This window comes from Schistocerca gregaria, chromosome 1, assembly GCF_023897955.1.
Source record: "Schistocerca gregaria isolate iqSchGreg1 chromosome 1, iqSchGreg1.2, whole genome shotgun sequence".
NCBI lineage: Eukaryota > Metazoa > Arthropoda > Insecta > Orthoptera > Acrididae > Schistocerca > Schistocerca gregaria.
Window position 1 is genome coordinate 794,484,760 of NC_064920.1, and position 15,672 is coordinate 794,500,431.

The 15,672-nt window shown below is 43.6% G+C and overlaps 1 protein-coding gene across 1 annotated transcript in view; it reads left to right on the plus strand.

Moving 5' to 3' along the window:
* LOC126269964 (fibrillin-3-like) overlaps positions 1–15,672 on the plus strand; it is a 127,658-nt gene that overhangs the window by 77,046 nt on the left and 34,940 nt on the right. Inside the window, exon 4 of the mRNA XM_049974033.1 lies at positions 813–949. Within this exon, the coding sequence (XP_049829990.1) occupies positions 813–949 (137 nt within the window). The remainder of the gene's footprint in view (positions 1–812; positions 950–15,672) is intronic.

Genomic DNA, 15,672 nt, shown 5'->3' on the forward strand with positions numbered 1-15,672 from the left:
CATACAACTTCGTCTATGGCATTGCACAGAAAACAGTAGCTTCGGCTAATCTCGGTCATACATAAAACTTTCATTAGTATTTTCAGTGCCCCACTCTCTCAAATTGTAGCGATTAGCTTTTCAAGATTAGTGGAAAGTTGCTTCGTAGCTGAATATCAGATTGGAGGTCAAACGTCCATTCTCAAGTGCTTCTTGTATTGTGATGGACCGTTGAAGGCGCCGGTCATTACCTTCTCGTTCTAACTGTCGCAGGGGTGGCAGATGGTACGGTCTGCAATATAACTTGTTTGTTGTAATGCAAGTTCGTGGTTTGCGCAGATCGTTGATGATTACTTTTTTTTGGACAGCATACGAAACTTCGATTCACTTTCTCCACGGTTCCATCTGCCACACTTGTTCGACCGGTATTTTCCTGTTAACAAAGACAACCAGAATGTCTAATTTGCCAGTAGCAACGTACAATGCCCTGTTTCCATAATTTCTTATGAATGTACGTTGCAGTATTGTGATAGATAAAACTCTCACATATTCCCACATGAAAGAACTCTCTTCTTCCTTTGTCGCCGTTTTATCACAACACCAGCTAGTGGACACATTGCGAACTCGGTGAGTTTAGGGTTCAATTCCTAAATAAATCATATTTGTACACGTTGTGCTTTGGAAAGTATAGAACTATGAAAACGAATGAATCATTTATAGTAGCCTTGTACTAGAAAACAATGCCGGATAATTTTTGTATTCTAAAATGTTGCAGCTACGGTTTTTCCCTTAAGGTACAGCTTCATAACCTGCCTGATGCGTATATTTCTAAGGTGAAGACCAGCCGCCACACGAGCGCCAAGGAACTGAGTCGGCAGGCGGGAGCTCCGCGTGGCTGAAGCACTACATGCGCGGCGCCCACCACTTGAGGCGTCGCGACACCAGCGACGACGACACGTCCGGTTCGAAGGTGAGTGAGCCTAGGGCGCTCCTCCCCTCACCTACTACGGTGACTTGCAACCACGTTAGTTCGGTCTAAGCGTGAGTATGAATTGATATGTCTGCTGAATGGTCTGCCCCCTTACCTGAGTGGTCGGTACCATGCTTCATTCCTGATACAGGTCGGAGATTTTCTCCGATCGGTGACTGGGTGTTATGTTGTCTTCATCATAATTTCAACATCACACCAGCCGCCCAGTGTTGCGTCAGTGTAGCACATCAGTGGCCGAACACCCCCACGTGTAGACTGCCAGCCGTAAGTACTATGGGATCATTTAATTTCAGCCTATTAAAGTTCTACTAAGCAAAGAGAAATGACTCTTGTTAACAACGATTCTAGGATAGATATTGTCCAGACTTTGATGCCAAGAGAAGCTCTTTTTGGTAGGTTCCATAAATGATCGCAGTTACACATTCCTCAGTTTCGAGGAAATACGAGTAACGTACAAAGGCAAATCATGTCTACTTAGAAATTAAACTTCCATTGTTTTGCTGAGCCACAGAGCAGAAAATGGGAAGAAATCAAAATTTTTCTTAAGCACAGACATAGGCGACACTAGGCAGAGGTGGTGGTATAGCTACGCAGCAGAAAAAAACAACGTTGCAAGTGAGTCGTGGACGTGAACACACGTTGCTACATCGGTACCAGTCGCCAAGGTGCAGTTACACATTTAGATGAACGTCAGCTGAGAGAGACGAGAGAGACAGAGGGAGAGAGAGAGAGAGAGAGAGAGAGAGAGACATGGCTGATCGGAGGAAACAGAAGTGGAAATCTGACTGAAAAATATTAACCTACTAATCAGGATTTGTTGCCATCGAAGACGACCTACATATTGCACAACATCGTACTGACAATGTAGAGGTTGATAGAACTATGGTTACGATAGCTTTAAGGGAAGCTGGTGGAAGGTGGACCCAAATACTTCATTTGCTGTTTCATGGAATACACTTTCTTGCTTAACAACAGTATTAACATTAACAAAACCTTGTTAAAGGAATCACAACGCTCGCAATCTTAAAAAAAAAACTTCAACAGGCTCAATTCATAAGAACGAATTTTAAAAATTTATACCGTTAAAAACAGGGCATGAAACAGGAAGAAGACAAGAAAGAAGTCGCACAAACTAGGCGTGTCTGAAAGAATGTTCCACAAACAATTTTATCATCAAATGAATTACAATGAGAGTCACTAAATGTACTAACCGTTTCCAAGCTTGGGTAACCATTACACAAATGGGTAACACACATCCACAATACATAAAGGATAACAAGTCACACCACCGATTGTGGCTGTTGGAGAGCACTTAACGACGTACAAGCCTTAATAAAATCCTGTAAACAATAAAATGCGCAGTCCCCAGAAATACAGAGACAGCTGGGATGGCATACAAATTAACTGTGGATCCCAACTGGTACACACCAGCAGAAACGTTGATGGTGACAATTAAAATATAATTGCTCAAACACAGGATAGTGTGGGAGGACATGCAGTTTTAAATGTCACTCACAACTGGTATACAACTGCAGAAATGTTTAGAACGATCTTTAATGAATATACATTTGCCCAAAATTCAAGGTAATCTGAAAAGTATAGCAGACTGGTATGACAGCTAACAAGGAACCAGCAGGAAAGGTTCACGATGGGTGGAGTTAAGTAATCACTGTGGTTCAAAGGAAAGGCCCAATAGTTTGTAGTGATAAGTACAGTGGTTGGAACTTAACACGCTCAGAGGTAGAAATAAGGGTGCAAGGTTTAAACGAGTAGCTAAAGAGAATGAAGAAGGAACTTTGGGATTGCTAAACACGGTTGAAACCTAATGAGCTTTTCTAAATGCACCAAATATGGCACACTACTGGTTCCCGACTGATCGGAGACACTTCACCATGGCACGCATGAAACGATCAACTTGAACCATCTCGATGCGGCTGGTAGAGGTACCAGATTGCGGGCCAATCCAGACGCAGAGCGAAAAGGGAAATGCTGCCACGACACAAGACAAACATCTCTCTTCTCTTGTCTCAGAGAACAGGAATGTGGCGTCCGGTGTCAAAGCTACACTGCCAACACTCATCACAAGGGGACATTAATCTGCACAAATAATGCTACACACGAGAATGCCTAAGATGTAGGAAATCTCAACTAATCGCACACGCTACTACACGCACAAGTTACAAGCTTAACTCTCTTTGAAATTACTTGTTATTTCGAAGGGGAAATATCAGTCCCTTCTGATGTAATGATTCACGCATACTCATCTACAAAGGATGCGTTGCCCCTACACTGCCAATGTTACAAATTTACTTCCACTGAATTTATGGTAGAGAATACTCGCACACTTGCACGGAATATGGCCAGGGAAACAAACTGCCAAATGACCATAGACTCAATCACTCGTAGGGTCTAACTGGTCCAATTCCACATAACACAGACAGGGCATTGCAATCTCAGGTACACAATAGTACTCTCAGGTGCGAAGGCGCCATGGCTTTCAGGATTCCAGCCGTAGTTTATTTCCTCCAGTCCATATTGGCTGTCTTCGAGGTGCGTTAAAATTCAAGCTAGCAGAGTATGGCGGGAACTTGCCGACTAGGTTGCACGCGGAGACCGCTACTCACCCCGCGACTCCGTACCGCCAGTCCTTAAGGGAGCGAGCAAGTCTTGCTCCCGACCGATTTGACCATTCGCGGCTTTCCGGGGCCCTTGATGGGCAGCTGGAATCTCCCAAAACAACTCGCCAGCCAAGTATCCTCCAACCAACTAACTCCCCAGGCCCTGGCAAACCAATCACACACACCTCAACCAAAATACCATGGTTCGCGACATACGATCAGATCGATATCGGTAACACTAATAGGTGGTGGTGCCAGCAGAGTGTCACACTTCAAAGATAAAAGGTGCCACAGCTGTACCTCCATCCTTAAACCAACTATTCCCTCCACCCAACCCCCGCTCAGAAAAGTAGGAAGGTCAACTAAGCGTTTTAACTTGACTAAGGTAGACTCGGGGGCTCTTGCTGAATCATTGAACAGCAAATAAACTTGCCCCAGAAACTCAACAATGGGAGAAGAGTCAACAAAGTGGGGGATGAACCTGCCAAGTCCAATGCCATCATAGGCTCGTCTGGAGTACTTTCCAACAAATATCGTATCTCGTGCCTTGCCCTGAAGAGGACGTCTACCCTGGCTATAGCACTTTGTCTGTCGACGATGAGTTTATTCGATACTGTTCCTGGTTCAGTGCGAAATTTCCCTAAGGGTACCAGGATAGATAGATACAGACCATTAATTTTCCACAAGTTAGGCAGTGGAGAATTGAGAGTATATGACTGCATCAGGGCACCAGGAGCAGCTTTTGATGTTTCGTGTTGCGGGGAATTAGATACAAGGTTGAAACAGCGGAGGGTAGTATCCTATTTACTGGGGGAGTTATTTGATATATAATCAACGTCGTCTATAGATTCTTCCAGCAAAGCAAACCTGAGGCTGCTTAATGGCATTGCAGGAACAGAACTGTTTAAATTGCTGAGAAACAAACGCCGGAGTGTTAACGCACACCAGATCCTTAGGAGCGACAGACCAGGAGAAGATGTTGGTCAGCTGTCCGGCACTAATAACGGTAGTAGCCCCTCGGCTAGGAACGAGCGAAACAAATCGTGATAAAGCATCAACGACCGCAACGATATAACGGTTTCCTTTCTTAGCAAGGGGAAGGGTTACCACAAAATCAATAAAGATTTTATCCATGGGCTACTGTTCGCGCTCAGATTGTAATAACCCCGTCAGCGGGTTGTCGTTGTGTTTCCCCTTTTACAAGAGTCACTCACCAGCCAAACGCTGGATACGCTGTACAATGATGGCCATTTGAGATGAGTTCGCTCCTTTGCCAAGGTCTAATACGGGGCCTAAATACCCATCCATCAATAAACTGTGGAAGTAATGAGAGATGGAGGTGACTATCTTAACAGGCAAGAAAATTTTGACTTGCTCGGATTTGCCTATTGCTTTACACAATTTATCAAGAATACCTCAGCACGTCCTTTCCAGATCCCAAATGCCTACTAATCAGTCCCCATAACGGAATATGGTCCTGTTTAATTTTAAGGTCAACAGATAATCGGTGCTCCTCTTTTAGAACAGTACAAGCAAGATGATGGGCTCGAGCTCCCTCAGTGGCATCCTTTTGCTCAAACATGCAGCTGAGCGCACTGGATTCCTATTTTTCGAAGACCTTAACGTGGGGCACCTTAAAATGAAACGCAGAAATCCAGACCGCACATCTGGTCAGGACACAATTTAACGCCTGATTATCGGTATCCAAATCGAACTCCCTATGTTCCAGACAGAACTGGAATATTTTAGGGCGAACAGGAAAGCCAGTGCCTCACATCATACATAATTCAAATCAGGACCGGACAGCCTTTTCGTCAAAAAATCTGAAGGGCGTCAGCGTCTTTGACCCTGAATCTCCTTGAGGACAACTGAAGCAATCCCTGTGTTGGAGGCGTCGCTCTGTAAAGCAAATCTCTTGTCGAAAAATGGCACAGCCAACACTTTCGGGATCCGTGATGGCGATCTTAATAGCTTCAAAGGAACACTGATGGCTATCGTCTCATACAAAATTTTTTGCCTTCCTGGACAGATTATTAAGAGGGGAAGCAAGCTGAGCAAAACTGGGAACGAACCTGCGGAAATAGTAGGACATTCCAACAAACCTAGGAAGCTCTTTCTCAGTCCTAGGTTTGGGGAACCTCTTCAATTCTTCGTTCGCTCTTGGTCGACACTAATGCCATTCCTGGTAACCAGACGACCGAAAAATGAATCCTGATGCGTGGTAAGAGTAATCGTAGATGTCTTTATGGTTAATCCACCGTAGCGAAGCTTCGACAACACCTGTCTAAGATGGGAAAGATGTTTCCCAAATACCATGTCATCCAGACAGTGTAATACGCAGACGAACTTCAAATCCTCCAAGATAAGATCCAGTAAAAGACAGGTTCAGAAGTGGAATTAAAATTCAAGGTGAAATAATATCAGTGATACGATTCGCTGGCGAAAATGCTATCCTAAGTGAAAATGAAGAAGAATTATATGATGAACGGAATGAACAGTCTAATGAGTACAGACTATGGATTGAGAGTAAATCGAAGGAAGGCGAATGTAATGAGAAGTGGTAGAAATGAGAACAGGGTTGAAAGTTACGAAATAGATGAATCTAAGGCACTGTGCTTTCTAGACAGTAAAATAACGAATGGCGGAATGAGTACGGAGGACATCAAAAGCAGACAAGCAATGGCAAGTTGGGCATTCCTGGTCAAGATAAATCTACTAATATCAGATATCGGCCTTACTTTGAGGGAGGAATTTCTGAGAATGTACGTCTGGAATACAGTGTTGTATGGTAGTGAAATATGGACTGTGGAAAAACCGGAACAGAAGAGAATCGAAGCATTGGAGATGTGGTACTGCAGACGAATGTTGAAAATTAGGTGGACTGATAAGGTAAGGAATGAGGACGTTCTGCGCAGAATCATAGAGGATAGGAATATGTGGAAAACACTGATAAGGATAAGGGCTAGGATGACAGGACATGTATTAAGACATGAGGGAATGACTTGCGTGGTACTAGAGGGAGATGTAGGGGGCAGAAACTCTAGAGGAAGGCAGAGATTGGAATACATCCAGCAAATAATTGAGGAGACAGGTTGCAAGTGCTAGTCCGAAATGAAGGGGTTAGCACAGGAGAGGAATTCGTGGCGGGCCCCATCAAACCAAACGGAAGACTGATGACAAAAAAAGTCAAGTTTTGGAAATTTGTAGTAAGGTACTATGGGATCTAACTGCTGGGGTCATCGGTCCCTAGGCATTCTTACAAATTAATCTAACTTAAACTAACTTACGATGAGGACAGCACACACTTGCACGCCCGAGAGAGGACTCGAACATCCGATGGAAGGAGCTTCGCGAACCATGACAAGGCGTCATAGACCGCATGGCCAGCCCGTGAGGCACTATAGTCTAGTAACGAGACAGAACTACCAGAATCCAATAACACGCACAGAAGTTCCTGACTGAAAACGGCGCAAACAGAAGGGAAGGACGAGCTTGTCACATCTTGAATAAGTGCACAACGGTGTCTGACTTTCTCCAACATGTACAAACCCTCCCACACTGTCAGCTGTAAGGCTTCAGGGCCCATGCAACATGACACTAAGGTACAAGAAGGTCGTGCGCGCCTCAACGAAAGCAACATCTATATTCGAGTGAATAAAATCTGAGAGAGTGTTTGTCACCCCTGGAAAATGAAGACATCGGTGCCGAACTACGCTTCGTTGCTCATCAGCGAAATTGAGATCCTTAATAGAGTCCACTAGTCCTTGCAATTCATCAAAGTTGGTGGGATCGCAAGCAAAGACCAAACGTGATGAATTCTCGGACTACATGCCCTCTAAGATGTTAGAGACACTATCAGACTCGGTAATGGACATATTTGTGGCTAGCATGCCCATGTGTTTTCGCTCCACATATTGTCTCAATGTCTCTGACGATGCTTGAACCTGCCAGTAACACTTCGACTAGAGCTTATTGGGCATACATGCCGACAACTTCCTGCCTATAATAAGAACCCTGAGTTGCGCTTCAAAGTCCTAACGCCACTAGGTTTCCAACCCCAAAGTACCCAATGTCCCTTTAACTTAAGGGTAAAGCAAGGACAGAATCACGTGATGAGGTATGAGCAAGGTATCTACTTAAGACTGAAATCGGACAAGCAGCTACAAGATTTTGTGCCCCTGATTGAAACTATCAACAGACAATTCTGAAATACCGGTGAGGATACACGTGATTGGGTACCTTAGCACAGTAATCTGAGGGCAAAATACCTAGACGTCAGGCTTCGGAGCGCTTACTATCACTGAGTTGGTTACGACTTGAAATTTCCTGCTCCGAGCCCCCATCCTCGCTTTCTGAAGCTAGGGATGTTGACCTTACCTGCAAGTTCCTTGCCCGATCACTCAGCTTTATATAAATTATATACAATTGCCCAAAATTCAGGGTAAGGGGAGGAGAACAGCAAACCGCTATCACAGCCAACAAGGAACAGCAGGTAAGTTTCACAACCTAGATGCTGTGAGAAGACGAAAGTGCCACCACGGCAGGAGGCAAACAGATCTCTATTCCAGGCCGGTATGTTGCACCATCTCCAAGTTAATTAGCATTGAAGTTAACCAATTAGATCACTGCGTATGAAAATTCAAACTGTCCTTTTGAGACGTTTCTTCATTTGGTTTCCTGAAACCGTAAGATTCCAAAACCAACCATAGGACCGTAGAAAGGATCGAACCCGAGCCTATGGCTGAGCGATCTCGTGTGTTGTCATCTACACTATGAGAACAACTGACGGTAACTATATCTGTCAGACCACGTAGATTTGCACGTGCAATGGTCTGATTGCGTAATGACCAAAGCTCCATTGCCTTAACTTGCAAATTGTTGAAGTCATGTGTATTTGAGATGGGTAATGGACAAGCATTCCACAGACAGATATCAAGTTCACATTTGTTTCCTGCATATAACACTCTTAAAAGGCAGCCGCCCGGCTATGCAGTTGAACTTGGCTGCGAGTTGTTGGATTTACCCTCTCCCCCCCTCCCCACCCCCTACAGTATTTGGTCTGTCTACAACTTGCACCTACTCAGCCGGCAACCAACAATGCACACAGGTTATTGGTACGGATCTTGCAGGGAGCAGCTCTGCAGATGACAGACATGGATGCCGCACAACCCCCCACCCCCACCCACCCCACTCCCCGATCGTAAGACCAGCACTTAATATTTGTCTCTTTTACGTAGTCAATGCGCCGTGCTTAAACTTCCTAGCCCCCCTTTGGAAATTTAGCTTTTGGTTGTCCTCTCGATAGTTTAATTTTTGCACATCCCTTCCGCACTTTGTAGCACATGTAGTGAATGCACATTGGATTTTGGAGCTTTCATGTTACTGTGATTTTTTCAGGCCTTCAGCTCTCAGATAATTATGATTGTACTCTCAATATTCAAGTAGGACTTGTTTTGAATTGTTATGTTCCAACCTAAACTCATCGGAGAAGACTGTTTACGTGTCTTACAATAATTTTCATGTACATATAATTCGCACAGGAAGAATGACCAGACATAGAACGATAGTCTCCGATCCAGGTAGAGAATGTTTTGGCGTATGGTCTTCCACGTCCAAGAACACTTACTCACACATTGCTTCCAGCATGACGGTACTGGCGAATATCTCTGCCCAGGTGTTGTTACTTTGTTGCGCAGCATACCAAACAGCTCTCGAACAAGCAACTGGCGGCCATCTCCAGGTGGTCCCCAAAGCCGTCCAACCGCCTCCACCAGATTGAAGGCATGGTCAAGGGCTTCTGAACTGCGCTCCCACCATTCCATCAGTTTGAGAAGGAGGTCACTTTTTTACCACGCGATTGCAGTGTCCAGTGTAGCAGTCCTAAGTGTAAGCAGTCATATACAGCTTCCTTGATTCGCGACATGATCTTTGTGGACATTTCCGGTACAGGACCATGAATCGATCTCCTTAGAAACTTGTCTCTTAATTATCAGAGTCTTTGTAGAGTCTGTCAGACCATCAGCCACCATGCAGGACACATCGCAGGTATTTGCTAGATAACCAATGCACCGTCCTCAGACCCAGTCACACCTCGTGCCCCCAAACCAGATCGAATTCGCACAAAGCAAAGACAAAGAAATTTTTTTTGCTTATTTTATTTATTTACATGTCCAGTTCCGTAGGAACAAACTGAGGAATAAATCTCCAAGATCATGGAACGTGTCAGTACATGACATCACAACATAAAAGTAATAACAGATAAAAATAAATTCTTTATGAACCCGAAAAAAGTCAGTCCATAAGTTTAAGTAAACGCAATCATCAATACAATAAGAAATAGCTTAATTTTTAAATTTTTCAAGGAATTTCTCGACAGAATACAAGGCGTGACCCATGAGGAAACACTTCAGTTTCGATGTGAAAGCGCGTGGATTACTGCTAAGATTTTTGAATTCGAGTGGTAGTTTATTGAAAATAGACGCAGCAGTCTACTGCTCACCTTTCTGCAAAAGAGGTAAGGAGTCCGATCCAAATGCAGGTTTGAGTTCTGCCGAGTATTAACTGAGTGAAAGTTGCTTATTCTTGGGAATAATATTGTTAACAAGAAATGACAGTAAGAAATATATATAAATATATTGAGAGGCCAACGTCAAAATACCCAGACTCGTGAACAGGGATGAACAAGAGGTTCGTGAACTTACACCAGTTACTGACCGAACCGTCCGTTTCGGAGCCAAAAATATCCTTTTGCATGGGAAGAGCTACCCCAAAATATAATACCATAGACATAAGCGGATGAAAATAAGCGTAGTAGACTAATTTTCGTGTCGAACGATCACTCACTTCAGCTGCCTTTCGAATAGTAAAAATGGCAGCATTAAGTCTTTGAACAAGATCATGAACATGGAATTTCCATGACAGTTTACTGTCTATATGAATACCTAGAAATTTGAATTTTCCAGTTTCACTAATCATATGCCCATTCTGTGAAATGAAAACTTCAGGTTTTGTTGAATTATGTGTTAGAAACTATAAAAACTGGGTCTTATTGTGATTTAACATTAGTTTATTTTCTACAAGCATGACATCAGCAAACAGAAATATTTTTTGAGTTACTCGTAATACTAGAGGACGTATAATTTATATAAATAAGGGACAGGAGAGGCCACAACACAGTTCCCCATGTGATTGCACCAGAATTAGACGCCACATAACAGCCATTCTCAACATTGTGAATAATGACATTCTGCTGTCTGTTGCTAAAATAATAGGTGAACCATTTGTGAGCTACTCCCCGTATTCCTTTATGGTCCAACTTCTGGAGAAATATTTTATAATCAACACCGTCAAACGCCTTAGTTAAATCCAAAAACATATGCCTAGCTTTTGATACCTATTGTTTAACCCTTCAAGTACCTTACAGAGAAAAGAGAATATAGCAATTTCAGTTGTTAAACAACTTCTAAATCTGAACAGTACATTTGATAACAAATTGTGTGATGTAAAATGATCAACTATTCCTACATACACAGCCTTTTCAATTACTCTATCAAACACGATGGCATAGAAATAGGTCTAAAATTGTCTACATTATCCCTTTCTCCCTTTTTATAAAGCGGCTTTACTACTGAGTACTGACCATTCCCAACGGAAAAATTACAAATATGGCTAAATACAGGGTAACATGTGCAGCACAGTACTTTAATATTCTACTAGGCACTCCGTCATATCCATGAGAGCCCTTAGTCTTCAGTGCTTTAATTGATGACTCAATCTCCCCCTTGTCTGTATTGCACAGGAGTATTTCAGACATCAATCTCGGAAAGGCATCAGCCAAGAAAGTTATATGATTCCTTGTAGAATCTAAATTTTTATTTAATTGTCCAGCATTGCTCAGAAAATAATTGTTAAATACTGTAGATATATCTGATTTATCAGTGACAGAACTTTTTTTTTTCTGCAAACTGACTTTATATCGTCAACCTTGTCCTGCTGACCAAACACTTCCTTCACAACTCACCAAATTGTTTTGATTTTATCCTGTGAATTAGCTATTGTATTTGCGTACCTCATACTCTTTGCCTTTCTAATAATATTTTTAAACACATTACAATATTGTTCGTAATGGGCTACTGTAGCTTCAATGTGACAGCTTCTAACATTTTGACATAATTCCCAATTTGTTCTACATGATGTCTGTCCCCCACTTGTCAACCACCCAGACTGGCTATTACTGCTAGTACTCCATTTAGAATGTCCTAATGGAAAGCAATTCTCAAAGAGCATGAGAAATTTATTAAGGAAAGCATTAGATTTATCATCCATGTTATCGGCATGATAAACATCGTGCCACTGTTGTTGCCGTCCGGTGTGGCTGTGCCGTTGTAGGTGCTTCAGTTTGGAACCGCACGACCGCTACGGTGGCAGGTTCGCATCCTGTCGAGGGCATGGATGTGTGTGATAGTCCCATAGTGCTCAGAGCCCTCTTGTTCCTTTACAATGGTTAAAAAACTATTGCTGTTGGGTTAACTTTCCTACATAGATTGTACATATATGTGACATTTGTTAAGATACAAAAGACTTTTAGTGTTAAAATTTGTGCATCATGGTCTGCAAGGCCATTCACACTTGGAATGCCCATCAGGTAATGAAGAATGAATAAAATTATTGCTCGAACATTCCATATGTTTACTTCCGGTCCATAGTGCCCAACGGGCACAATATTTCGGCGAACAGACATGTCGCCATCGTCAGGTGCGCTGACGAACGGAGCTCCTGAGGGCGGGCGGCCGTCCTAAATCCCCTTCCCCCGAGAGGCGTTCTCTTTGCGGTCCGCACCTGCGGCCGCGCGTCGGCGGTCGCTGAGAGGCTGGCGTCGGCGTCTGTGGTGGCGTCGGTGTAACTGCCTTGTCCGCCCCGGTCGCTCATTCGTTTTCTTTGCTGAGCCTCTTTTTAATTAGACTCAGTGCTGGTTCCCATGCCTTGCTGAGGCTATAGCCACAATCTCTGTTGATAAGTCCGTCCCTGTTACGAATTTCGATAGCCTCTCTAACGACGCTGTCCCAATATTTAGATGTCTGTGCCAAGACCCTGGTATGTTGGTAGTGCATTTCGTGATTTTCGGACAAACAGTGCTCTGCGATGGCCGATTTGTTGGGGTACATAAGTCGAGTGTGCCTCTGATGTTCAAGGCAACGATCTTCGATGGAGCGCACACTCTGCCCAATGTCAGTCTGCCCACACTCACAGGGAATGTGGTATATGCCGGCGGAAAGGAGGAGGAAGCTTTGGCGTCATACAAATGGAAACCTACTTGTTTTCTACATTATGTTCATGACACGTTCGTGATATGGCCCCATGGAAGTTACAAGCTCCTATACTTCCTTACACACGTGAACTCCATACATCCGAACATCAGTTTCACTGTGGAGACCGAAGAAGAAAGAAGTTTACCATTCCTGGACGTCATGGTTAAAAGAAGAGCGGATGACACCCTGGGCCATGGGCTATACAGGAAGAAAACGCTCACCGACCTGTATTTGCAGGCAAATTGATGCCACCACCTTTCGAAGAGGAATGGGGTACCAAAAACACCGGTGCACAGTGCGCGCACCATCTCGGACGCAGGGAGTCTGCCCCATGAGCTGGAACACCTCAAAACTGTATTTTTTTTTTTTTTAAAAAAAAGGGTATTCGGAATGGCCGATCAGACGCGCTCTCCTTCCCACCTCTACAGTACAGCGTGTGCAGATGGACGAAGTCACGGAGGAAGAGATAGTCACCACCTATATACCGTATACTGGCGGACTATCGGGGAAAATAGGACGAATATTGAGGAAACACCGAGTAGGAACTGTCTTTTACCCGTCCAATAGAACACGAACATTATTGTGAAGTGTCAAAGACGATCTCTGTTTGCGGAAGGCCGGAACATACCAGATTCCCTTACATTGCACAGACAGTGCGCACTATCGAAGATCGTTGCCAAGAACATCAGAGGCACACTCGAATTATGTACCCCAACAAGTCGGCATTCGCAGAGCACTGTTTGTCCGAAAATCACGAAATGCACTACCAACATACCAGGGTCTTGGCACAGACATATAAATACTGGGACAGCGTCGTTAGAGAGGCTATCGAAATTCGTAACAGGGACGGACTTATCAACAGAGATTGCGGCTATAATCTCAGCATTGCATGGGAACCAGCACTGAGCCTAATTAAAAAGGCCGCGGGCGCGGACCGCGGACAGAACTCCTCTAGGGGGAAGGGGATTTGGGATGGCCGCCCGCCCTCAGGAGCTCCGTTCGTCAGCGCAGCTGACGATGGCGACATGTGTGATCGCCGAAATATTGTGCCCGTTGGACACTATGGACCGGCAGTACACCTGTGGACTGTTCGAGCAAGAAATATCCCGGGTGAGGTTGAAGAATCACACAGTAAAGATATTGTCTATGGCTGTGCTACTGTTCCCCTGAATTCTAGGTGGGAAAAATACAGTCTGCCTCAGATCATATGAATCTCGGAGATTATCAGCATCCTTTTTCTTGTCCATCACGTAGAAAATCTATAGTGAAGTCACCACATATATTTTATTTCTGGCACTTCCTAAAAAGTTAATCAAGAACCCTCTCTAGATTGAGCAGAGATGCTCTGAAGTCACAGTTAGGGGATATATATAGAACAACATTTAGAATTTTAGTTTCACTAAATTCAACTACCCCTGCACAATATGCATATATCTGTTCAGTGCAGTGCTGTGCTACGTCTATCGACTCAAATGGAGTACTGTTTTTTACGTACAAAGCCACTCTCCCACCACGCAAGGATCTCCTCGAAAAGCAGCGAGCTAATCTCTATTCTGGTAAAGGAAGCCTCTCAATTGTCAATTTATTTAATTGGTCCTCTGTTATACCAATAATTCCAGAACTGGCCACTGGAACACTCAATGAAGTTAAACACTGAATGGAAATTGTTACTGAAATATTTCACTAGAAACAATAACAGACGTCAACTGACAACTAAAGCACGAAATTTACTAAACGACTGGAAGTACTGAAAACACTAAGAAACACAGCGAGTGAATCTTCCCAGAAGTGTATAAAGGCGCTATTTCACAGCAAACAACACGAAAACACCGCTGAAAACCATCAAATATGATAACTGTATAACAGTCCACAAATAACTTTGTTGGTACTTAGCTCTGTAACTACTACAGCTGCAACAGCAGGCCGCAAAATGTAAACACACTATTGACAGGTGTCACCTGCGCTTATACCTAGTCACTTTAAATTTCGAGCTGGGGGAGAGATTCGCGATAAATGCAAGCTACGTAGGTGACCAATGCCATAGAATACTCTTTCTAGTAGCGAATAAGGATTCCATCCTGACCTGGTGGCTATTACTTTCAACACTTTCAGTTGTTTCTCTACGCCATGGATGCTTATTACTACGTCATACATAATGGAGTGTTCGACGGTCTAACGAAGACATGTATGTACGATTTTCCTGCATGAATGTTTTCTTGAACGCGGCATTTGAAGCTTTGGCTTTCGTTTTTCTATCTTCAACTGCCGTATCTGACTGGCCAACGAGTGACTGGATGGAAGCCTTAGGTCCACTTAGTGATTTTACATGGAACAAGAATTTTCTCTTCCATATCTTTTGCCAAGGTATGGCAGTGGGAACAGTTGTACGCTTCGCGCATAAATCTTTACACAGACGCACGTATCTCTACTAACCATTGAATTTCGTCATTTACGAGTTCTCTTTTGAGCGGAGAGTTCAAATGCCTTTGCTTCCTCCACATTATCCGAACTTCGTGGGTAAACCATGGTGGGCATTTTCCGTCCTTAATCCACTTACTTGGCACATAGTTGCCTAGACCACGATTTACATTCTGTCTAAACTTTGTCTATCTCTTTTTGGAACCAAGTCATGTCAATTCACCATCCAAGTTTGGTGGTATCAACTGCTTATCTGTTCTTGGTGCAGGCAGTGGCAACTGACCCTTAACATAGACAAATGTAATGGGTTGCGAATACATAGAAAGAAGATCCTTTATTGTATGATTATATGATAGCA